Source organism: Electrophorus electricus, chromosome 13 (assembly GCF_013358815.1).
Source record: "Electrophorus electricus isolate fEleEle1 chromosome 13, fEleEle1.pri, whole genome shotgun sequence".
In the NCBI taxonomy this organism is placed as follows: Eukaryota; Metazoa; Chordata; class Actinopteri; order Gymnotiformes; family Gymnotidae; genus Electrophorus; species Electrophorus electricus.
Window position 1 is genome coordinate 12,962,781 of NC_049547.1, and position 26,194 is coordinate 12,988,974.

The 26,194-nt window shown below is 40.8% G+C and overlaps 1 protein-coding gene across 3 annotated transcripts; it reads left to right on the plus strand.

Annotated features, from left to right (window-relative positions):
- The first annotated feature begins 1,452 nt into the window (after positions 1–1,452).
- Positions 1,453–22,613, plus strand: LOC113585927 (intraflagellar transport protein 43 homolog A). Of its 3 annotated transcripts, XR_003411559.2 has the most exons (11): positions 1,453–1,566; positions 2,177–2,284; positions 2,409–2,423; positions 6,776–6,846; positions 12,132–12,167; positions 12,580–12,626; positions 16,478–16,550; positions 17,779–17,854; positions 18,171–18,233; positions 18,597–18,768; positions 22,293–22,613. XR_003411559.2 is itself a non-coding variant. In XM_027023724.2 (10 exons), the coding sequence occupies exons 1-10, from the start codon at positions 1,522–1,524 to the stop codon at positions 18,711–18,713; spliced, it is 651 nt and encodes a 216-aa protein (XP_026879525.1). In that variant the 5' UTR covers positions 1,453–1,521; the 3' UTR covers positions 18,714–18,940. The 3 variants fall into 3 exon arrangements, 2 of the variants coding, with proteins under 2 accessions (XP_026879525.1, XP_026879526.1); XM_027023724.2 differs by lacking the exon at positions 22,293–22,613 and having other exon boundaries at positions 18,597–18,940; XM_027023725.2 differs by lacking the exons at positions 2,409–2,423; positions 22,293–22,613 and having other exon boundaries at positions 1,456–1,566; positions 18,597–18,940.
- Positions 22,614–26,194: the final 3,581 nt, after the last annotated feature.

Genomic DNA, 26,194 nt, shown 5'->3' on the forward strand with positions numbered 1-26,194 from the left:
ACCATCATAAATCCATGCGCTCCCTCTAGTGGACTTTTAAAATAAACAAGTAAAATTTGATTATTAAATTATTAAATATTTCTCTGTTATATATTAAATATATCGCAGTGTAAAAGATAGATGGGACTGTGTACTGAATCTGTACACCGCAATCTCTTTAATTAACGCTATACCAGTTTTTAACAATACTTATTGATTAGTTTAAAAATATATACATTTATATACTTATAATCATAGTATGATTCCATTACAGTGATAAAATGGCAATTTTTGTCTATGACAGACTTTTACTTTGTGAAGGAGTTTCTTTGAACTTTTTATTCATTCAGTCATCATGCCTGATAATGACCATTTTATTACAGGTTTATTAAAAATAGTGTTTAATAAAAATAACCCATGTCAACTTTTAGTGTTTCTACATATGATGAGGTCCAAGCCCCCCAAAGCAAGATTTATTGGTAATATTCAAATACAGAATAAAAATTGCCAGATTGGTAGGTCAACCAACTATACATTGAATTACAAAAATAGATGCTGTACTTCCATTAAATGTCATGAAATTCAATTATCTCTTAATAAATCACAAGGACATAGACATCGGGAGCATACAGTTCCTTTACATGTGTTGTCCCCCGTAAAGCATTCAGAGAACTGTTGATGGCTGTCTAATAATTATTCCTGGATCATAGAGTTTTAGTATCTAACATCAAAGATGACACATACATTTAGCCATAATGTAAAGGTATATGGCCTATATTTTTGAATACACTTTCCTGTACATAATCTATAACTTCATTCTGAATTCATTTTTATATAGAAAAATCATTAATTGTAACATGCCTTCTGGTCTATAGCCATGTTTAACAGTCTGGGACCTGGAATAATCATGTGATTAACTATTTGTTGTTGTTTTCTATGCTGTATCATATCCATTTAAAACACACAAAGGGATTGCTGTATGGCTAATGATAACTCACGTGTACTTGGAGAAAGGAACAGTGGCATATTTGGAATTTCTGGGGCCCCAAGCAAAGTTATATCTAGGGCCTCTAATCAAAGACATCTTTATTTTTTACAGCAAAATACAATATTTACCAACCCTGTACAATCATTACCTATTGCAGTTAGAACTGAACCATCCTGGTTTCTTTTCTTAATTTTCTTTCTTTTGTTGGGATATGAATGGGATATAAAAGAATTCATACCTTTATTCGGTTTTATTGTTTTTTCAGCCAACGGCTTGTGGCTCTCATAGTTCTCATAGTTTTAAAATAATCTAAATAAATAAATGTAGGAAAAAAAAAGAGATTACAGGATATGATTTTTAATATAGTTTGTATTAATAATATGATTAATATAGTCTGTATTGAGAATTCACTTAATACGCATAGTAGAGTATAATATTCGCATTATTTTTCACTTTGGAGACACAATTCGACGCGTCCTCATCTCCAGGAAGTAAACCTTTTAACGGGAAGCGTTGTATTTAGCCAGCTAGATTCTACAGAAGCCGTTACAAAAATGGATGAGTCGTTTCACCTAGGTGACAGTGGATTTCCAAAGAATGTAAGTTATATTTACTTCAAACGATTTGCTGTGCGTGCCGATAAGAAACGATGTTCATATTTTGAACAGCAAGCAAGCTTAAACTTAGTTGTATAATGCAATGTAACGCCATTAAGTTATTTAGCAAGCTAGCTAACCTTGCTAGTTACTTATTTTAGCTAGTCTATCAAAAATCTAGCCAACGTTAGCCAGCTAACCTACAGACTTTGCGAATTTGTGGGTTAGGGTTATTGGGAACAGTGTGAACAGTAGCCTAGCTAGGTGTGGTGGTGATTGCTAGTTAACTGATAATAGCAATCTAGCTAGTAACATAAGAGTTGTATACCTGAAGGCATTTCAGTTATGACTAGCTAACCGCTACTTGTATAGCTAACTAAGTTAACTATATAGATAGCCGTATGTATGGCTGTTAGCTAGCTAACCTAAGATAGCTATCTTAGCTAAATAGCGCATCTCGGATTATTCTAGCGTCATGTTGCCTTAGCAACAGAAAATTATCGCACTGATCTCCGCAAAAACTGAACTAATTCTAATGTAGGCTTGAAATAGTGATAAGTTGGTTTCACGAATGTACCTGGCTCACTTGTCTTACCCATTTTTGTTACATTAGACTGCAAAAACCGGCAGAAGGGCTCGCCAAGCAGTTGATATGACGTCCACAGAAGACTCGCAACATGCTGGGAAGTTGTCCACTACTGTCACCGCTATAACTGGCGAGGTAATGGAATTTAAGAGTCTCAGTTCAGAATCGCTGTCATTGAAAACCGATTCTTTGTGCCAATGATAAGTACAATGCCTAATCATTCACATGCATCTGACTCAATTCTTATGCTTGAACCAAGGAGGAAGATGATACGGTACAGTAGAAAATTTGCATGGTTTTGTTTGTAGTGCTTGGCTGTGTAATTGCATAATAATTTTATACCATCTATCAATATCCATAAGGACTCATGGGCAAAGCAATGACCCTACAAAATCACTTGGTATGAATTTTCTTGCATTCTAGGTTTTAAGTTTTAGGTTTTCCTCTAGGATTATGCTTGTATATGCACATCTGTAGTTTTTCTTTTTCATATTGTGGTTATGTTTGCAAAGATCATAGTTGATTTTTGTGACTGGTACAACGTCGAAGTGGCAAAATTAAGATGCAACTGACAGAATAATGGAATTGTAGTGTTTTAACCGGTCTGAGTGCAGTATTATTAATCTCAAAGCAAAAGAAGACCAGTAAAAGCATTACAGCTGTTCTTCTTCTAAATGCTTCAGTTACGATAAGCTACAAGCATTTAAACTTCATCTTGCAGGATTCTTACATACAAACATTGGCATCTAGAGTATGGAGGTCTTGGTTTGCCCCATAAGTGGTGAGAGCTGTACATAGGCCAGATTTTCTCCACTAGGAATTCTAGCAATGTTTTTTTTTTTTTTTTTTTTTTTTTAACTGTAAACTTCCGAAATTAGACCGACTTTCCTGATGGAAAAATAAAAAGGATTCTCGCGCCCTCTCTGACCTCCCAGCTCTATGAAATATATATTTTTTGGCATGCTGTGTGACTGGTCCAATTTATAGATAGTTCTAAAGTGCATTCTGTTCTAAAAATATGTTCTGCATCAAATAGGTTGCATTTTTGACATTCATGGAAAATAAGTCATGGCTTAGTTTGGTGGGATAGAAAATAGTAGGCCTACATTCACATATCAGTCTAAGAATACCACCCACATTATGAAGCAGGCTTACATTGACGTTTAAGTGTAAATATGGATGCTTTATTTAGTTGTTTGACATTTCAGATGGTTATTGAATTGGAATGTATGACTAAACTTCCTTGGGACCCTTATCTGCTTTTTTAAAGATTAATTAATTGGTATTATAGGGTAATAATTATAATTCTGTAAGTGTCCGGGCTACAGAAAGAGATATAGGTTGGTATAATGATGAGCGGTTAGGAAGCGAATGCACATGCGGAAAAGAGTGAGATTTATTATGGGCAAATTCAGAATCGTAATAATAAGAACAGTCCAGGGTCATAGAGCCAATGCGTAGAGTATGAGAATACATGATAAACAAAAAGGAAACAAAACACACAATAACAAAAAGGGGAAGAAGGCTATAACAATAACACAGAACACTTACCTAACACTAGCGATAACAAAACAGGCAGAGAAAACTTATAAATGAAACGAGATAAACGAAACATGGAAGCAAAAGAAATACACGAGACAGGGTAACCATGTATAATCACAATAATCACAATACGAGGGGCCAAATGTGACAGCTGATATAATGTAGTGGGTGACAACACTGCCTCCCCTGTGGCAGGCTGAGGTTCAGTCCTTGTTTGGGCAAGTTCTTTATGCTATACCAATAAAAGTCTCTCTGGATAAGAGCATCTGTCAAATGTGTTAAATGTAAATAGGTAGGGTTAGGGGTTGAGTGCCCCTGAAGTTACTCAGTCTTTGCTCAGTTGCAACGTTGAAATCAAAAGAGGGATGGAGTCAGATGCTGTAGACATCTATCATGTAGGTAGTGCTATATGTGAAGGAATTTGATCAGTGGAGTCCTAAACTACTACTCCTTTTTAGAAAATCTTTAAAAGCATATTAACTTCTAAAAGTATTAGGGCAGATTCCAGTTGTCCTAAAAGTATTTTGTGAACACTACTGGTTCAGAACTCTGGATTGCTAAAGAAGTATTACAGAACAAGCAGAAAATAGTAAATAGCTACAGATCTGAGTTTACTGGGAAAAGTGTGTGAGAAGTCTAGGGAAATTGATAAGCAGACTCTGTTGTCATTAATACAGCCTGACTTCTTCCCACAATCCATTTTTCCACTTATGCAATGAAACTATTTGTCTACACCAAGGACAGATGGACTGCCTTTTACTGCTCTCTTTTCCCTCCTCTGTCTGTACATGTGGACGTCCAGCTTCACAAATAGCTGTGGTGAAGGACCTCTGTGATGGGACATTGCTTGTTCTTTCAAGTTGAAACTAAAGAAATTCCTTCAGGGCTCTGTGTCATTTGCAGACCCAATTTGGTAATGAGAAATGCTGTAGGCTAAGCTCATTTGTTGCCCTCTATGCACTCTTCCATCATTCAAAAATCGCTCCTCTATTTTTTTTCCTGATGTACCAATTTACCCAATTGACTATGCTCGGGGCTATTTTCAGAATCTAAGAATGAGCATGAGAGAGCAAAAGTCTATATTTTTCCCCCAGAGTTATTTAGGTCTATGCTCAGGCAGTGTTCAGGTCTTCTGTGCAGTTCCCACACTCTCATCTTCCTTAAGGTCAGCACACTGCCCAAGCTGTCAGGGCCTCTCACTGTTGCAAGCCCCACACACACATGTGGAAAACTATTTATATATTGTCACAGAGGGTGACTCATGCAGCCCGATGCTAATTAAGATTTAGGAAACATAATTATACAGTTCCTATATATCAGTAACTGTGCTTAAATACCAAACAAAGCAGTTATGAAATAATAAACATCAAAAACCTACATTGTCTAATGATGTTTTTTAAGCTTCCTAATGACATCAAAATAAAGTAATTACAGTAGAATTCCCTGTAGCACATAATAATAGGTTTTTAGATTGGGTTGTTCTCCATTATTGCATTATTAACTGATGGGCTCCTTGACCTGCAATGACTTATAAAGAACTGTAATTTGACCATGTAAAGTTGTTACTGTTGTGTACTATACTCTTGTTTGGTTGAAGTTAACTTATCGTATGGAATCTTAAGACACGTTATGAAAGATAAAACATGGACATCTTGAACTAGATTTTGTGAAGATGTCAGTAAACTGAAATGAACACCTCCTGATATATTCTAATTTAACTTGTTAATAACAGTCATTCACATATAGTAGTCTTTTTCGGTATTATGAAAATCAGTAGATTAAACTACTTTCTTTACAGAGACACAGGGTAAACATGATACACAGATATGCAGATGAACTATGGGGCCAGCTGGGTCAGTGGTACTGGTTCTTTTTCCCTCAGTGTAATGAACTCACCATCTTACATCAGAATCTTGCCTTATGTAGACTAGTTATTTCACAATGGGACTGTTTACTTCAGTTAAGAAGAAGCTTACTCGTTTTCAGCATTTTGAATGCTAATTTGGTGTCTTGATTGTCTTATAATGGAAGTATATCAGAGACTCATGTATTGAAAATATATTAGGTCAAAGCGTGGACAAAATGTTCACCCTATTCTGTACTTCTACAAGGACAGCATGGTTGAAGCTTGTAGGAAAAGTCTACAATGAAGTCTAGTAATGGGCAGTAATGAACCTGCCAATTACATATCAGAGAGATTACATATGAGGGAGATATGTTGAGACTTTCCTTTAAACTACAGATTTATCATACATCACTTACGTCAAGCATGAATCTTACATGAATTACACATCCAAGAAATCTTTATTAAGTAATCAAACATAATCTCATTGAAAGAGTAGTTGTCCAAGGATTACCCAGGATTAACTCAAAAATACTTAACAGAAAGCACGGTAGAGGTGTGTAGCCCATAGTTGTTGTTCCTTGTGGGTATTTGTCGTTGGTCGTAGAAATAACAAGCATGTGGTCTTTGAAGCTTCAGTCAGGAGTGTTGGGAGAACAGAGCTGAAGTCCCTGTGCTGAATCCACTTGAGGAAGCAGCTGAGTCTGCCTTCCAGCTTAAAGCCATGGGATTTTAAATGTTTTAAAAGCACCTAAACATTTAGAAATGTGGCATATAACTTTATTTTCCATATTTAGAAATGAAGGCTCTAAAAACCTATGGAAATATACCAGTGATTTGTTATAAGCAAAATATCATTACATGTTCCTGATTGAAGCTTCAAATTATATGGGTGTATTTGAGAAAAAAAATTATATCTTCATTCCTGTGTGCTGACTTCTGAGGAGTAAGTGAAGTGTCAAAGGGAGCAGTGCCTTCTGCAGGATCTCTCTCTCTTGTTCACACACACGCAGGTGTCACATTTAACATAGACAGGGGTGCCTAGGAGCAGTATTAGGAACCACCGACCTGAAACATCTTGGTTGACCTTGAACTGATCTTGAATGGTGTGCATGTATATGGTCTATTACAAAAATAAGCACTTTTAGAATATATATCAGACACAATTTAAAATCATGTGCTAGGCCAGTACAGAGGTGCCCAAATGGACGAGGCCTCACTAGTTGTCTGTATTGTGCTAGGGACCCCCTCCTAAGCCACCTCGCAGACAGGGAGGCTGGGCTGAGGAGACCACCGGGACTGGTTCTGCCAGGTGAGTTCACAAAAACCTCTCACCTCTCTATGTTGTAGGTGACCAACTGTGCAAGATGCAAAAATCTGTTCATTTAATCAGTTTCAAGCAGTCCAACTGCACTGATTCTATAATACCCGTCATATCAAACAGCCGATGGCCTACGTCAAAATACACTGTATTGCTAAAACTATTTGCTCATCCATCCAAATCATTGAATTCAGGTGTTCCAATCACTTCCATGACCACAGGTGTATAAAACCAAGCACCTAGGCATGCAGACTGCTTCTACAAACATGGGTCACTCTCAGGAGCTCAGTGAATTCCAGCGTGGTACCGTGATAGGATGCTACCTGTGCAACAGGTCCAGTCGTGAAATTTCCTCGCTACTATGTATTCCACAGTCAACTGTCAGTGGTATGTCAGTGGTATGTCAGTGGTATGTCAGTGGTAACAAAGTGGAAGTGATTGAGAATGACAGCAACTTAGCCACTAAGTGATAGGCCATGTAAAATGACAGAGCGGGGTTAGCGGATGCTGAGGCACATAGTGTGCAGAGATCGCCAACTTTCCGCAGAGTCAGTTGCTACAGACCTCTAAACTTCATGTGGCCTTCAAATTAGCTCAAGAACAGTGTGTAGAGAGCTTCCTATAATGGGTTTCCATGGCTGAGCAGCTGCATCCAAGTCTTACATCACCAAGCGCAATGCAAAGCGTCAGATGCACTGGTGTAAAGCACGCCACCACTGGAGAGCAGTGGAGACGTGTTCTCTGGAGTGACGAATCACGCTTCTGCGTCTGGCAATCCAATGGACGAGTCTGGGTTTGGTGTTTGCCAGGAGAACGGTACTTGTGCCTGCATTGTGCCAAGTATAAAGTTTGGTGGAGGAGGGATTATGGTATGGGGCTGTTTTTCAGGAGTTGGTCTCAGCCCCTTAGTTCCAGTGAAAGGAACTGTTAATGCTTCAGCATACCAAGAGATTTTGGACAATTTCATGCTTCCAACTTTGTGGGAACAGTTTGGGGATGGTGCACACCAGTGCACAAAGCAAGGTCCATAAAGACATGGATGAGCGAGTTAGGTGTGGAAGAACTTGACTGGACTGCACAGAGTCTTGACCTCAACCCAATAGAACACCTTTGGGATGACTACGAGCCAGGCCTTCTCGTCCAACATCAGTGTCTAACCTCACAAATGTGCTTCTGGAAGAATGGTCAAAAATTCCCATAAACACACTCCTAAACCTTGTGGAAAGCCTTCCCAGAAGAGCTGAAGCTGTTATAGCTGCAAAGCGTGGGCCAACATCATATTAAACCCTATGGATTAAGATTGGGATGTCACTCAAGTTCATATGCTTGCGAAGGCAGACGAGTGAATACCTTTGGCAATATAGCATATATTATGCTGTGTAGCAAGCATACCTCTTAGGGAGATGCTCCACAACATAGTTAAGCTGTTTTTGTTTCATGGTTGTCCAGTCTTAGTGCACTTTTTCCCATCAACTGAAGCTTGTATAAGTATACAGTTATTGGTGATTTAAAAGTAGTCCTTATCCACCAAGCACCTTTTTTTTTATTAAGGCACAAGTGCATCTAATATTACCACTTTGTCAGGCATGATCACTCACTCTCACTCTCTCTGGCTGTCTTGCACGCATGCAAAGACAATCAGACAGTTAGTCAGTCAGTTTAAGCCTAACTACTCTAAGTAGAACCTTAACTATAACCACAATTTATATTTGGTCCTCACAAGTGAAATAAGTGTAAAAGTATGGAGGCACACTAACCCTCACACTCTTATATGCAAACACACAGACACAATTGCCCACACAACTGCATTAATTTCAGGTTCAGCAAATGAGTTTGAATTCAGTGCTGCCTTTAAATGTTCTGTATCATTAAAATAAATAGTAAATAATTTCAGTAACTTACAGAAATGGTATTGAGAAGATAATGGTTGACCTCATTGACTTTCAGTCATTGAGCTAAGCTAGATCATACTGTCTCTTAAACTATCACAGAGGGGTTTTCTGTCCGTTAAAGCAATCTTCAAACTGAAGTCATTGTAGGAAATAGGGTTCTAATGAATTTAATTTTGGTTAAGTAAAAAAAGTTGTTTATGTAAAACATGTTTGTATATATTTAAAGGCTAAGAACCAGCTAACATGAAAGTGTCAAACACATAAATACAGATAAAGCTGTTTTTATCTTGTGATTATCAATAGTTAGAAAACATTTATTAAAAAAAAAAATCAAGGAATACGGCTTAAAAAATTGTTGTTTTGCCTCGCCCGCGGTCTTCTGGCTCTGTCATAAGCGTCATCCATGTGACGTAGATGGTGGACAACAACTTAACAACTTTAATTGTAGGTGATTCAAAATGACAAAAAGGTGTGTTGTTTTTGTACATAATTCAAGATATTTTGTCTTTGTACAAAATATAAAAACCCTAAAACAAAACAAAAAACGGTCAAAGTGTGTCAACTTTTAAAAGGGCACGTTGGAAAGGACCATCCGCTTATTACGTTATCTGTAGGTGCTCATTTCAAGTCTGGCGATTTGATCTTAAGACTGCTGCTTTTCTAATATGGGCATGTAAAGAAACTAAAGAGAGGTGTTCAAGAGCCTCTGTGTGTATGCGAGTAAACGGTAAGTGCAATTACTTTGCGCATTTTAGTTGAAATTAGCTAACATTAGCTAGCCTTGCTAGCTAGCTAGGTTAGTAGCTAACTAACTTGCTAAGCTTTGCGGCTCAAACCATACTAGGCTAAAACTACTCCACGTAGTTGCATTACGGAGATTTATAGAGTATTTTATGAATGCAACTTCGACGTAGATCGCTTTTACAGCAATATAAATGAGGGAACATCTGTGTTTAGCTAGTTAGCTACCGTCATTAATAGCTCAGTGCAAAGTTTCTAATGTTCGTTATTTAGCTAGCTTTAGCTTCTCTACATTTCCCATAAAGATCCAACATCTTTCCACACATTTCGTTGGTTAACAAATTGTCAGTTTATTTCAGTTTTTTTCAATGTATGGAGTTAGCAATAGACATTCATTGAAGTTATCCATGTAGAAAAGAAGGTAATAGTAATGCATACATGTTAAGGATAGACACGCATGATTAACCTAACTACAAAAACAAAAAACGGACCACTGAAGCAAATGCATTAAAACCTAGCAAGGTTAGCTACGAAATTGGATATTAGTAAGAGAGAACCTAGTTAGCTAACCTAGATACATAACAATAGTAATAATAATATACAAGATTACTTGTAGTGATACTTTTTACTATTAGGATCGGAATCGGAGCACTCCAAGTCAGTCATAATTGTGTTTGTTTGCGTTGTTCACTGTTGTCTACCAGTGATGTCACCCGGCAACTTTCCGGAGCGACTTCGGGTTTTTCCGTTAATTTACTTGAATTCGTAATTTTTAAAGATAAAAACATGTTATTTTCATTTTAATTAGCACATACAATAGGTGAGATAATGTGAAATCTTCAGGGATGTCCATTAAATGGTTCTTAGCCTTTAATGACCAGGATCTATCCACAGAATTGATGTTTATTAATTCTGGTTAAAATATGAAGTAATTTAGTTTGCTGCTGTCAAAATCTTGTTATGATGAGAATCTCAGAGAAAAGCAGGGACCCATATTAGCCACAGGAGGGCACTGTTCTCTGGAAATTCACAGTGAGGGAAATACCAATTATTGCATCAGATTAGCTGTGCATTACTAATGTTCACAGATAGATAAAAACAAGTCTTCCATGTGTCTCTGTTTGACTTATTGAACTCTGTGGCTGTAAGATTGCTGCTCAGATTTTGGGATGCTGTGGTGTATAACTAGCATTCCCCAGATGTGATTGTGGCAAATGTGTCTTTTGTTCCAGTTGATTCTGCACTCTACTGCATCAGTGGCTATCTCCACCAGAGCTGGAGGTGCATACACTGGCACACTGATGCGAAGAAAGCAATTTTGCATGGTTTTCTGAGCCACTAATTGAAGTAATAGCAAGAATCTGTAAGAAAAGGTCAGGTGTCAATTCTGTGTGGCTGTCTAACCTATCCTGATTTAGAGAGAGAGAGAGAGAGAGAGAGAGAGAGACTCTATATGAGGTGTTAAAGGGGTTCATGATGCATTGATCCTCCTCTCTGAAACAAAGTAACTAATGGTCCCCTCCAGAGTAGGCAAGGACTTTTTTTTCCGCTCAATGTCACCCCTCATGCTCAATCACCGGTGCCCTGCTCACACTAATCCCACAGCAGAAATCCCAGGATTTGCCGATCCATCACTCCTAATTGACACTAACTGATCTGTCAGTTTATTGATGAACCTTTGAAGCCAGGTTGTCACAATATATTTTATCCCTAACAACTTTTTCCAGACAGTTTGACCATGTCTATCACTTTACCTTACATGAGTCTTAATCAAGGGGCACATAATGTGTCTTCAGTGCGACTTGGGCAGGACAGGACACACACACGAAGGGCAGGGACTGTTAGCAGCCGCTTCCTTACCTTACAGTACCATGCAGTCCTACACATGCAGCTGCTTTACCTTACAGTACCACGCAGGGCTACACAGACAGGCTTTAACTAGCATGTAGCCACTGTCCTGTAACATTTACTCTCACATTAAGTCTCATCATTATAGCTAAAGAAATACGAATGCTCTCATAATTCTCATAATAAATGATACTACTCTAGGGTTATCTGCTTGTTTTTTTAGTTTAAAAGTTTGGTCATTCCCCTCAAATCCCCCTTTAGTTTTAGCAGCCTTTAGACTTTAGAAGTCTGGATTTGAAATAAAAGGTCCTTAATTCATTTACCAGTAGGGGGCACTAAATGATTAAAAACCCTTTGGCTTCATATAGTGCACAACTAATCAGAACAGCAATGATTTGTTCTGTATGCCTAATCAACAAGTAATATCCTGACTAGCCATTTAGTTGTGGTCACTAACTAGTTTTGGATAGTAGAGGGCAAATACAAGCCCTCCTCTGCTGATTCATCTTCATTCTTTTACAGATCTTTCATGTATTAAATATGTACTTTTTTGTAATTCATTTACTAATGCTTTATTAATATAAAGTTAAAATAACCTTTATAATTATAATGAATTGAGTTGTTACTTTATAGAAGAGTGAAAATAACTATTGCATAGTTTACTTCAAAATACAGATGGGGAAATAAACAGCCACAACTGCATTGATTATTTAAAAAAAAACAACAGTAAATGGGTTTATTGAAAGTTAGTTATGTTTGATTATTATAACCTTTTCACTGTTTTGTCCTCCAAAGGTCTGGAAGAAGACAAGGTGCTGAGGAGGTTGAGGAGTGAGTTCCATGCCTTTCCCTTTATTTTTAACCTTATTTTATTATTATTAGTATTATTCCAGAAGGCTGATTACATCAAATGAAATATTAATGAAAACATTAGCAATATTTGTTTATTCTCGCTGCTATAAGGAAGAAAATTACTATTTTCTGGAATTGTCCTTGGTTGCAGCTAATCCTGGCGTTCCAAGAACAATCACTTAGCTTGATTAAAAGACATTGTGGTGGAGTTCTCATCACTTTAGCTGAGGTTGGGGGCCAAGATGGCTGTTTTTTGAATACCTGCCCCTCTGAACAATGCATGCCACAGTCACAACAGCCGAAAAAGAGCGTGCCTTTATTTTATCTGTTCGCTATGCTGCTTTTAAAGAACTCAGCTTCCACTGATATGTACACGGTTGTTTGTGTGCAGCCAGCGGTTGAGGCCCCAGACCCCTGAGGGCTCTGATGATGAGAGTGGTGAGTATCTCCTGCAGCTACATGTGCTCACTCGCTCAGTGACAACAGTGAAGGAGCCTCCTCTCTGACAATTACTTACGGGTTGGTGATGATACTCTGTTACTGACAACTAAGACCGCTGGGTGGTGGCCAGATTGATTGCCAGAGCAGAAACATGCACTACACAAAGATTATGCTGTATATGTTAATCAGCTGTAGCTGACCTGTGAATGTCATGTTCAGCATCTATCTTGGGTCTACATGACAGGCCCATGTGGTTAGCCAGTCGGGTCTGGTAGTTACATCCTCAGTGACACACACAGCACATTAAAAAAACTGTTATATTTTGATGCTTGCATGCATTTCCTCTGTCAGGACTATTTTATAATGTTAGTTATAATGTGACCGGTGAGGTTATATCCATATCTCTTGGGGAAGTTGGAGAACAGGTATTCTCCATGCTTATGGACCCACACATAACTTGGCTGTGCCTTGACATGCCAGCTCTCTCACCTGCTTTCAAGCACGCTAGTTCCCACCTGGAGGGGCTGTCCTCTGGGATCTAGGCTCCTGTACACCCCAGAAGGGCTGTCCGCTGGGACCCAGGCTCCCGTGTACCCTGGAGGGGTTGCCTGCTGGGACCCAAGCTGCCCAATACCCCAGAGCCATGAGCAGCGCCACACAAGTGAGGGCAGGACTTTCAGCAAAGCAAAGCCTGGAATAATTGTTCCATTTTTTTCTGCCAGGCAGCAGGGGAAATAAGGATTGAAATTGCCAAAGTACAGGGCTGGGTTGGAGAGCAGAGCCACTGGTTATGTGGATGTGAAAGTGCTGGAGACAAGGGAGCCAGTGCCAAAGGCACAGTCAGTGAGTGTAAAGACCCAAAACATCACAGGTCCAGGATTTGGGTAATTACCGTAAACTTGGATGCATTCAGTTTTTTAAAGTTTTAATGAGCAAGACTGCACTGAAATTACTTGTTACAGCTCAGCATACTGATGAACTGGCAATACTTACTCTGTAAAGGATTTATGTTACCAAGAAAAAAGATGCATGTTTTTTTATTAGCTATTCATTAGATAAAAAGCACATTTTAAAGCTAAAGAATTGCTAAAGCATTTACAGTATTCTACAAACCCATATGCCATATATCTTTATATACAGTGCATATGCATACTTTTTCTTATTAACAGTGTTCTTATTGTAATGTTTTTTAGAACTACTTTTCAGAAACTGGGAAAATCCTAAACCCAGATGTGATCATTTGAACGTGGGCCTCACCTGCAGGATCCCAGCTCTGATCTGAAACGGCACACTGAAATATTCGGTTAGCATGACTAGAATGTGCCTGCAGATATTGCAACAGTAAAGCTTTTCATAATTGCATGGTCAGTGCTTCTAACAGACAGTATAATCATATCAGTGTCTTATCATTTCATACCTTGCATTGTCATGAGCTTTGACTTCTGGTTATTGTTATAGGTTGATTTTAAAACAGTTCAACAAGCCTAATAACCCCAGTCCTCTATCCCTACTCACTGTTTTAATACTATAGAATGGTTAGATACACCAGTCGTGGGTAGTTTGTGGTTGATCCAGTAAATAAAGGCCAGGCGATGGTTATTTTGTGGAGAGTGAAGTCCAACGGCTGGCTTCTGCGTACTGCCAGCTACTGAGCTTTGGAGGGACACAATGATCACATGCTTGTCCAGGTGGTGTGGTTGTGGTTATTGAGCTGGCATGTTAGGGAAAAAAAAAAAAAAGATTCTGCTAAATTCCGCAAATGGGGAAAAAAAAAAGATTCTAGCAAAAACCTTGGGGAGCCTAAAGAAATTTCTCAGCCTTGGTGATAAATAAACACATTTTCCGTGTTGTGATGCTGCAGCTAAGTGAGGCCTTGTCCTTTGATGGAGTCATCATATTAGATTGTATTCAGTGACCCATTCTTCTCCCCCTTGACCTCTCATAATAGGCTGCATTGGAACCTCATTTAAAAACGTTGTTTTGCGCGTGCCACTTAACCATGGCGTCTGCATACACAAAGCTTAGCCCTCTTTGTTTCACATTGAACTCTCACAGAATAGTGTTGATAGTGCATTATTCACTGAGACGAGCGGGAGCGTTGGGGGGAAGGAAAAAAACAGGGCTGGAATCTATTTGCGAAGAGCTGGACGTACAGGCTTTTTGATGTCATTGCGCTAAGACCATTAAATTTGATTGGGGGTCCGGGGGGGACGGATTCTGCTGAACGCACTGCTTTGGAAATGAGAGGACAAAGTGTCACCCAGGACCTCATGAATATGAAGCAGCGCTCGGCGCGTGCCTGCATTTATTTGGATATCAGAAACGCAGATGAATCTTGTCAGTGACTAAACGAGGCTGGCATTTTTAATTAGGTTTAATTAAAAAGAAAAGAAAAGCAAGAAGTTATCAATGGAGGGATAAGAGGGCTTGTTAATGGTGATGGGGTGATGGAATTTAACAGGAATGTTGTTGTGGCCCATGCCTGATTATGGAAGAAGTCCCTACAGTGAATCATGGTTGTTTGAAATTGTTTAGAAATATAAGATTACTTCACTTATCAATATGAATTATTACTACAGTGATCAGAGTAATAAATGACTTTACATTTTTTGTTTATAACTGACAACTGCCGTTCTTTACATTATGAAACATGTTTTGAATAAGGCCTCCGTTTTATGTTTAAAAAAAGGTTTTATTTGAATGACTCCACAGTGGGCATTATATGTTTGTGTCTTAAAACATGTTCAGTTCATATCTTAACCGTACTTGGTTGCTGTTGTATGTGGGACTGACTCGACATGCCCCACTCCTCAACAAACACACACTTGCTCCCTCCAACAAAAGTCCATCCAAAAACAGAGGGGAGGGCTGTGAAAGTTCGCTCCGTCCTTCTTTGGGAGCGACGCCATGCTCTGTCCTGTTGAGTTTTGCCAATTAAAGTGGGTTCCCACTGTTCTGAGCGGCGGGCAGGCAGCTCCTGGCACCACGGCTCCTGCCAGGGCGCGCCGTGACTTCCGACCCCACACAGATGGGCGTGCAGGCAGCCCGGTGCGCCTGGAGCTCGGCCCAACCCGAATGGACATGGAGGTCGCCACTGCAGCCCGAAGGGTCCTTAGGGTAGCCACCGCTGACAAGGCCCAAATGCTTGGGTAGTGGGAGGTAAGGTGGGGTGGGTGGGGGTGGGGGATGCATAGGGGGTAAGGGGGTTGGGGTTGGGGGTGCACTTTCCGGGGAGCCCCTGGCCAAAGCCCTGCCTCACAGCAGGAAGAGATGCCGCCTTGCTCACTGAATATTCATGGCCGCCTGGTCACTGTGACAGGGGGCAATGCGGAAGAGGATATTGGAGAGGGAGAGAGAAAGAGACAGAGAGAACAAGAGATAGCATAAGAGAGATGAAGACTCTGAGGGAGAGAAGGAGCAGAAGAGGGAGGGTGGGAATCAAATGCCAACTCACACACAACATAAACCAAAATTAACAGAGGAGACAGACAGCATCTGTGAAGCCTTATGATTCAAGGGATGTGAGAGATGTTGCAGCTTTCAGTAACACCCAGCAGTAGCAGGCAGCATATGGCCCTGCTTGTTTCCAGGGCTTCAGGATTTTTTAGAAAAGTTTGTAGAGTGTCTGTGGACAGTTAAAAAGATGCTTTTAGTTCTTCAGCCCTCCCTCTTCCCTTCTTTCCCTCCTGATCTCTGATCTGTGCCAACTGCTCTTCTTTTATTTACTCTTAGTGATGGGACGAATGTAACATTGTTACATCCAGCTCATTTATCCATGTCTCGGACTAAATGAAAGTAGAGCTTGTCTGTGCATAGGATGGTACTGTTGGTTTCTGTGTTGTTCTTAGACATCCCAGTGATCCCAGATCTGGATGAAGTACAGGAAGAGGACCTCACTATGCAAGTGGCAGCTCCTCCAAGGTACATGAGGCCTCTGTTTTACTGTGTTTGGCCATGCTTGGAAGCCTGTTGAAAGAAGCTACCATTTCCCATATTGTTAAAGACACTCAACATATTTTTATTTTTATTTTGGTTTTGAGCCCATTAATGATCTTTTACTTGTGTCAGGTTTAAAACTCTCCTTTTTATTTAAGACATGTTTATTGGGTCCGAACTTCAAACTTGAAGCTCCTTTGATGATTGCTGGTCTTGGTCCAGGATATAATCTCTGCAGTAACCTAGTAATCTCTCCAGTAAATCTAGTGAGACAGAACACTGTAATGTGACATTCAAATGTCAGAGTTTCTAGTTCTAAGTTGATTAAGTGAATGGAGAGATCGCTGGAGTTAAAGAGTGCACACTCTGTTCCTGACTTTAAGTGAAGGTGTGCTTGTGTGTTGTTTTTTCCACACATTCACATTTAATCTACATCCAAGCAAGAATAGCCTAACACAGCAAGTGTTTGGAATGAGTACAGCTTTCACATACTCTATAAAACTGTAGTGATTCAAATACTCACAAGCGCCTCATCTAGGAATGAGCTTTGGCTATATATGACAGTTTTTCTTGGTATGGTTAGCATGTTGCTAATGATAACAGATGATCTGATGATTAACTGTAGCAGTTAGAACCCCATATCATGGGGGCCCCATCATGGTGGCCTAGGGTATCCCCTTTGGCTTTTCTCTGTGTGCCGTGTGGATGATAATATCCACGCTGAACTCATCGCGGGGGCAATGTAGCATGTAATGGGGCTTAAGCAGGACTGGCATGCACTGCTAGGCCCTGGCTACTTTTACAGACTCCCCCTCATTTTAATTCACAAATCACAGATAAGCAGCTGGCTTTCAATTTAGAGACTGACTTCTACTTGGCGTTTGTTTCTGTGTGTCCTAGTGGTTCATAATCAAGTCATTGTTCATGGCATGTTTGTTTTTTTGGACATACTTTTTGGGCTATTCATCAATATGCAATTTGTAGCATAATGTGGACATTATATTGCAGTCAGGTTTTGTTCGTAATCCCAGATGCACTGTTATTTATGCTGGTTTGATTAGCAGTGCTGAAATGTTCAAAAATGTCTAAGCCAGTTGTCTGTCAGTGTTGTTTTTTGTTGTTTGCAATTCATTAAGCCTAGTGTGTCATGGATGGTTTAACCGAATACTATGGAAATATTACCATTCATTGTATGTAAATCACATTCTTTCAGTATCCAGGTGAACAGAGTGATGACTTACAGAGACCTGGACAATGACCTTATGAAGTACTCTGCATTTCAGACTTTGGTGAGACAACCAGACCCAATCTCATCTCATCACTTCATGATTACTTGTTAATGCTGACAATGTGTTGGTGCAGTTAAGAAAGTTCATGTTATGAATATGTGCTTATATTTTAGTAGACTATTTCTTTGTTTCCATGTAGCAAAGCTAGCTGGTACAGCCTTAACATTTCATAGTTAATGAGAACACAGCATTTTGACTGAACATTGCTCATGACGCACGCAGCCTGGGACCCAGATGTACTTCTCAGTGTGTAGAGACATGAGATCTAAGTGCAAGTGAACTGTTTGGGTAATGCATAGCCTGTGTTTATATGCAGGATGGCGAGATTGACCTGAAGCTCCTCACTAAGGTTTTAGCACCAGAGCAGGAGGTGAGAGAGGTGAGTGAGGCTTCAGGTGGTGGCTGCATTGCTGTGTCTCCATGGCTGACCAGCTGCTTGTAGACCAACTGAGGGGGCCACTTCTGTGTCCCTCTGGGGCAGGAGATTTATGGAGCACTGACTGCAACTCCCCATCTCCCTCGCTTCCTCTGCCTCTATTTTGTGTCTTGTTTTACGATTGCCTCATTCATCCCTTCATTTTGCTCCTGTTCTCTAGTCTTTCTCGTTTTCTCGACCTTGCCCTGGCTCTTTATCTTATTCTTATTGTATTCATTTTTATCTCCCTCCCTCTCGTTCTTTCTCTCTCTCTCTCTCTCTATCCCCCCCTGTCTCCATTTCTCTGTACCCCTCTTCTGTGTGCAGGAGGATGTTGTGTGGGACTGGGACCATCTATTTACGGAGGTGTCCTCCGAGCTCCAGACGGAATGGGAGCAAGGAGAGAGAGAGGACCATTCTCCCATTCCTGTGGCTAGAGGATAGATGACTTCCAGTGAAAGGCCAATGCTGAGCCACATTGGCCATGTGCTACTCTCTAGTGGGTTTCTTTTTGTACCCGATTGGATGTTTACCTGAGTTACTCCTTTATATTTGTATGTGATATATTATTGTTCATATTGAATATTATATTTGATGAATTGTCCTAGATGTGGCAGGCCTTATAACTTTAATACTTTGATGCATATGTTTCATTAAACTTAAAAAAAACATGAAACATAAAACCCCTAAAGCCTTTTGATCTAAACTTATTCAGTCATGACAAGACCTTTCATGTCATTCCTACTGTCTGGAAAGAATTTGTGAGATCAAATCCAAGGTTAATGAGCAGGTAAGATGAAATCCAGTTGATTGGTTTAAAATGAACTTTATACATCAGAGCAACACAACCTTATCATTATTGACTGCACCATTGACTCTATCTCTGTGCTCTTGGCTAAGGCTTCCTTTTTCTACACAATTATCTCAAACATTGAGCTAGGATCCTATTGACAGGATTAACATAATGAAATGTTTGTAATCTGTCTGAAAACCACACTAATTATGAAAGGTTAAGTGATTAGTTGCTATTTAACTTTTTTGTTTTTAATTTGCACCACGATTGATTCTGAGAGAGTTATAAAAATGAAGTCAGTAAATAATATGTATAGAGTTGGTGGTAGTTTTCTTAAACTTTAAACTGAAGTACTCATTTTTATACATTAGTTACATTTTTTACACATCAATGAAATAACTGTTCAGCAGCAGCTATGTCCTAAATCTCAAATGAAAGTTGTGACAAAATTGAACAAAAAAATGGACGTCTGTTTTATATTCCAATGTGGCATTAAAGTTATGTTTAACAGAGTTTAAATTATTATAATTTAATGCAATCAGTATATTTTTAAGTCTAAATGAGGAATGATTTTGGTGGAGCTGGTGTCTAATGTCCAAATCAGATGAACCTGTGTTTCAGAATGTATCATTCTGCCAAGTTCTGACTTTCCTGGAGAGGTTGTGTTTAATTGGTTCAGGTTTTCCTTTTGTGCTCAGCCTGGTTTTAGTCATGGTGTAGTACATGCTTAATAGCATCATTTGCCTAGGACGTCAAGGTGTGCTTTATGAGTTTTTAATAGAAAGCTCAGATTGTAACTGGGTTTAATTGTGAAGCCTCTCTAACTCCATCTCCATTTTTCTATCAGGTGAAAAAAAAAAGCAAAACAAAAAACCCCAAACAGGCCAACACATTCTGCTTTTGTTTTTCAGCCCTCTGCCCACTCTCTCTCCAACTCTGTTTCACTCTTTCTCTCCACGTTGGCTTATTTGGCCACCTTTAATGAATTCTGCCCATATGCCCTGAGCAGCTGCCGCGATGCCCCTTCCTCCGTCCCCTGCCGAGCTGTGAAGTGCCCATCCATGTACAGACAACCTCTAGCTGTCTCTCTCAGGGATGGCCAGGCCTGCCACTCCTCTGCTGGCACCGGGCCGCCTGTGCGTTTAGGGGAGCGGCGTGCAGGCGGGCTGCTCAGATTAAAGCCCTGTGATAGCGGGTAACTGACCCGCCCCAGACAACTGGCCCCAGCACCGGCCCGTCTGCCGGAGGATTAGGAGACAGGGAGGGAGAGAAATGGAGGGAGAGGGAGCCATGCTTGGTATGATCCTGTGTCCAGCTCTTGAAAGTCACCTCTCTCACTGTGTTTCTTGAAAACTGTGTCTGTGCCCCTCTGCCACTGCTGTCTGTTGTTCAGAGGCTCTGTACTGCAAATCACAGCGATGGGCTTCGCTCAAACGATTGAATTAAAATGATGCATCAGTTAAGCATTTATTTGAAAATATAGCCTTTATGTTTACAACTGATGCAACATATTTAAATAAAAATTAGCTGAGGTATTTGTTTTCCTAAAGTAGGCTTAATGATAAAACACAATGGCATATAGGATGAGGGGTTCCTAAAGCAAAAGTTTCAGTGAGAAGAACAATGCCAGTGATGTCAGTGTTGAATGTTCGCTCTGGATCTGTGGGCTGTTAGCGGCAAGCCCTTTCATTATTCTGCGTTTCTGCTTCCTTGAAAATCCGCCAGATGAGATCAGTGAGACTTTACCGCCTTGCAGAGCATACATCATTGGAGGAAAGATCACTGGGTTGATTACAGCATACTGGGCTGGAAGTCCCTTAGAAGTTACTGGTAGCACTGACGCACTGTGACACTCAGACAGGACTTGTGAGGTTGGTTACAACTAAATAGTAATTATATAGTTACCACAAATTTTAATACTTTTGAAATTCATAATTGTTTTGCCTTTTCCCTGTAGCTCATACTAAGGGATGTACAGAATTTTATTATGTGAATCAGACACATTTCCTTTTTTATTTATTTATTGCTAAAGGGACTTCACCCTCGATTTAGGCATTTAGGCTTTAGTAAACAAATAAAACCACTGACTCGTGTCCAGGCTAGCTGAGAGTGCTTCATTCTCAGGCCCTGTTTTTCCTCATCTGTGTTTTCATTGGGTCTTTTCATGGAAAGTACTTCTCATTCCTATGGTCGGCAAAGCAAATAAGGGGAAGTAATGCATTTTTAATAAAATTTCTCTGGCTTGAAAAAAACAAATCTGGATCTGACTATGTATTTTGATACAGTAATACTTAATTGTCAGTCAGGAGATCATAATCTGGTGCGTTTCTAATATGCAGGGCTGCTGACAGAAGTTTCTCCATGTTATCTGGTCTCAATATCTGTCTTCCATAAGGCCCAGAGGCAATATATGGGCATGTAATTAAAGCGTTAAGAAAATGTGGAGATGTGGAGATAGCCGTTGTCTGAGATTGCCCCCCCCCCTCCAACTGGAGTGAATGGTGAGGACAGATGTGACCAAGTGTGGAAGTCACGCGATGTTGTAAGCATTCGCTTTGGCCTGGCTCTCCCTGGGCTCTCCCTGCACCCACGCCTCCTGCCCGGGGAGGGGGGGGGGGGGGGGGGGGGGGGGGGGGGCACAGGTGTCCTTTAGTTACCACCATGTTTAAGCTTTTTAAATGACTATGTACAATGTTGCAATGCTACTGTAAACTCTATCAGAAGAGCCAGCTTTATTGGTGAAGGTGTAACTGTAATGATGTTATACTGTGTATTAAAGCCAATGTATGCAATTTATGTTTTCTATTGTATTTGACATACAAACTCCCAATTATTGATTACTGATCTTTGATGATTATTGATGTGATTGCCTATAATTTTCTGTTTGAGCTGAGGGGGAATAATCTCAGTATGACACCAGAAAAAATTTTTTAATTGCTTACAAAATAATTATATGACATTATTTACCAATTATTTAATATAATTCAGTTGACCTTTTCAACCATGTTGGAATGACCAGTGCTGTGGGTGTGTGTTGTTTACTTTTTATGTCATTCTGTGTGAAAGTGCCATAAACATGTGCTGCTGATGAGGTATATACTTAATACAAGGAACAAAGTGTGAAGTATGCTTAAAAAACAAAACAAAAAAACAAACCCTGCTGTTTGGGGGCATGGTGAAGAAACTTTCTGACAGCTTTTTCTTTTTCTGAGGTTCCATCTCTTTTTTAGTTCATCCCAGGTGGGCCTGGACACAAACGAACAGGCTGACGGCACCTCCGAATGCCCCTGGGCTTCTTCTCCGTGTCATGTTGTCACAGGTCTGCGAGGGAGTGAAGGAGGCAGCAGGGGGCAGCGATTGGTGTGCACTGAAAGTACAAAATAATTTAGCGAGAAACACCGGACTTTTAGACATAGACTGCACTCATTAGAATAATTATTTTTCTTGCTTCTGCTTCTGTGAGCTTCTGCTAAGCCTCATCTAAGGTGGGTGTGAAAGCAGCAGTATTTGTGAGTGTGTGTGTAGATGTGGAACATGAAATACAGTCAGGACCCACATTTGTCATGTATTTTATTGTTTGGCCCTCGCTCTTCTCTTTGCCGGACATGTGGCCCCTTTCATTTTTCACATGACTGCTTTTCTTATCATTGCGGGCCCTCATGGCTGGCCCTGCCACTGACTTAAAGGCAATAAAACACAACACATTCTGTAAAACACGGGGCCACTCATGCCGGCCTGAGGCCCCGAGTCACCTCGGGAGGAAATTATGATAATAACTCAGAGCGGCTGAGGAGAGGCGGTGGGGGCATGTGAGAGGAGGGGGCCACTGCAGAGGGTCTGGAGTTCATGGGTTTTTGCCCGCAGAGGAACAGGTCAAGGTGCTCTCCAACATGATAATCACCCCCTCGCACCCCTCCCGGCCCAGTAAACCTTTCTACACACCCCAGCATCACTGGCTGCAGCTCTAAGGGGGAGAGAGCCTGTCTGCTTTCTTACTACAGCGATTGAAGGAAAGAGGCAGTAAGACTGGTGTAATGCTAGTGTAACGTGTAGTGCATAAATGTTTCTGTAACCTTAGTGCAAGAGTGAAAACATTTTCACACTAATGTTCTTGGACTAATGTTAATGCTAGCCTTTTCTCACAAATGATACAGTAATGTTCTTGCACTAACGTTACACTAACAGCGCGACCATGTTAGTGTAACATGAACGTGTGTTAAAAATGTTAATGTAAATGCATCAAAACGTCCGAATGCCAGTGATGTGCACAAAATATCACATCACGCTGCAACGCAGCTTGCCAGGGTGCAGGTTGAAGACTTAAGCAGCACCATAAGTAGTAAGACTGCGAGAGAAAGACAAGAAAGGAAGATTAGGCTTGATCTTCCACCTGCTCCAGCTGAGCCTGACTCTACCCATCCAGGCTTTCTCTGACATCTGTGACTGCTGCCACTCTTCCTCCCTCTCCTCCTCCTGGTCTTCCGGTACAGGGGGGCTCCATCTGTCGGAGGCGGCTGGGGGTCCGGGCAGCCCTGCTGATGTCTGCTGAGAGGGCCCTGGGCCCTTGTGGTGCAGCGGCAGGGGCCTCACAGTTGCAGGCCAGCTCCACACAACGTTTCACCCCGACTCTCCTGCCAGCTGGCTAAGCTCACTTCCTTACAAACAGAGAGGCAATGGCCACCTCACACCTCCTCTCTCTTCCCTCTCCATCAACAAATCATCTGTCTTTCTGCTGTAGACCTTCATTATGAATATGGATATGAGATGAGAAAAATATTGTGGTTTCAGACTTATCATCTGTCAAGAGATTTACATTAAGATGTATTTAGATTTAAGTAATGTTCTTTAAATATCTTTGAATATTAGAAAGGGAAAATAGGAAAATTTGTGTCCTAATTTGATGCCCCTAAAGCTTGAACACTGCTGTAAGTTTGAGGTTTGTGAAGTTTAGTTTTAGTGGAGATTCTCTATACATGTTAGAAGAATGGACCTCTACTGCAGTTTCCCTCTTGGTGAGAAGATAAAACAGTGCCAGAATGGCCTTGCCGGCCGCGAGCGAGAGCTGAGTGGGTGGTGCTGTGGAGGTCTGAGAGCACAGGCAGGAGGCCTGTGATATGGCTCAGCCCCCACAGGACAGTGCTGCTGCCTGGCCCAGCTCAGCCTAACGGCCTCCTACTGGCTTCAAACAGCAGTGGCGGGTATAGTGGATTTGAGCTTGCTGACAGAGCTGCGGGGTGGAAGCGAGGAGGCAGCACCAGAACCCGTGCGCCACTCCCCCCTGTGATCTAACGACTCCAAATCTCAGGTGAGGAATAGCTGATCCCAAATCAGTTACATTGGGATATGAAAAAAAAGGCAGAGCTGAGGAATCAGACCATTTAATATTGTTGGAGTCATCCTCTCTACATGGCTTGGTGTTCTTTCACAAAATTTCACAAGATGCTTGGCTCTCATGTCTATAGTGTATAGTGGGGGGTCAGCAGGGCCCATTTGACTTTAGCCGGGTCATGGACACTGACTCATACCTAGTTTACAGTATGTACCTCAAATTAGGATCTAGGGCTTTGTGAAATAGAAGAGAACAACAGAGAATTTAAACTATGAATTACTTCTATTTGGCCACTATAGCAAATAAGCCTTAAACAAGTATACCTTCATTTGGTACAAATTATCTAACTTCATATGTTGCTTAAGATTGTGGTTTTAAAAAAATCTTCATCAAAGTGCATTTTGTAAAATTGCATGACAGCGCTTCAGGAAAAACTTTGCATTTGCATACAGCTGACCTTCACTGGCATGTATTTCTTTTTAAGGGGTTAGATCAGTATAAGCCTATTTATTTATTTATTTGTTTATTTATTTATTTGCATTGACATTTCCAAGGATGCATGTACAGAGTCTCTATTCTCCTTGAATTCATTTTTGATCTTCTCTCATGCCCATCAACATGGACACAGCAGCATGTTTCTCAGGCCTTCTTCTCATCTGATCAGATTACTCAGATTTTTAGCTTCCGGCATGTCAGATAATTTCATATGCCTTTAGGTCTCACCCAGACACACGTCCACCTATAAGACGTCCCTGCTGCATGCGCTGGTATCCTTACAAGAACAAAGGATATTAAGGGCGATAGAGAGGGTTGAGCTGACATTGGGCTCTGTGCGAGAGTGCGAGCGTGGGTCACGGGCCTGCGAAGCCGCTGCAAGCCGCTGGCTCGCCTGGTCAGCCCCGTAACTCTCTGCTCCTCCCCCAGCACCCCTCTACACCCTCCTACGACCTGCCGCGGTGACCGAGCTTCATCTACAAACTCGCAATAAATATCTAGCCATCATTTATTTTAATTCACTCCTTTCTTTGGCTTGGACAGAATGGATTCTTAACCTTGTAAGACAAGGACACCCGTGTGCTGCCTGCCTGGCTCTGGTCGCTAAATTATTCTTCATTCTTCTGAGGAGTGTTCGGAGGGAGAGGGGGAGATGGGGGTGGTGCGAGAGGTACTAGTAAAGGTGGGTGTGGGGGGTTGGAAAAATGACTTCAGCACAAGTCTCCAGAACTGTCTGCTTGAATGAAAAAGCTTTGCCTTACTAAGTAACCACAGAAGCTCAGGGTCAGGAGCTCAGGACGGAAGACTGAGATTTATAACAAGAGGCCTGAACCAGATTTCTTATTCATTATCTACAAACTAGAATCTGCAATTTATTTAAGTGCTGAGAGAAGAAGGAGATGGTGAGGGGTGACAAGAAAAGTAGCAGAAAAGACCACAACAAGGAAAATAGTAGAAAAGAAAGGAAGAAAGGAAATTTTTAAAGAAAGAACGTAAGAGTGAAAATGGGAGGAAAACGAGGATGGCCAAGTGAGAGACTGTGAGAGTGGGGGAGAATAGAACGAGCAGCCTCTGGAGTGATTTATTTGCCAAATCAGGACACAATGAGTCGATTATGAGTACTCTAATAGGAGAGCGTGTTTGGGGACTGGCTAATTGGCTGTGATTGAGTTGCAGGCTGGGAGTGAGGAGAACAGTGGAGCTGGGCGGCGTCTGTCAGGCAATCATCAGCTAATCAGAGCGCTGAAATTAAAACTGCGTGGTCGAGCTTGAGGAGGGGATAATAGCCAGGCCAAGCTTGAGTTTGAA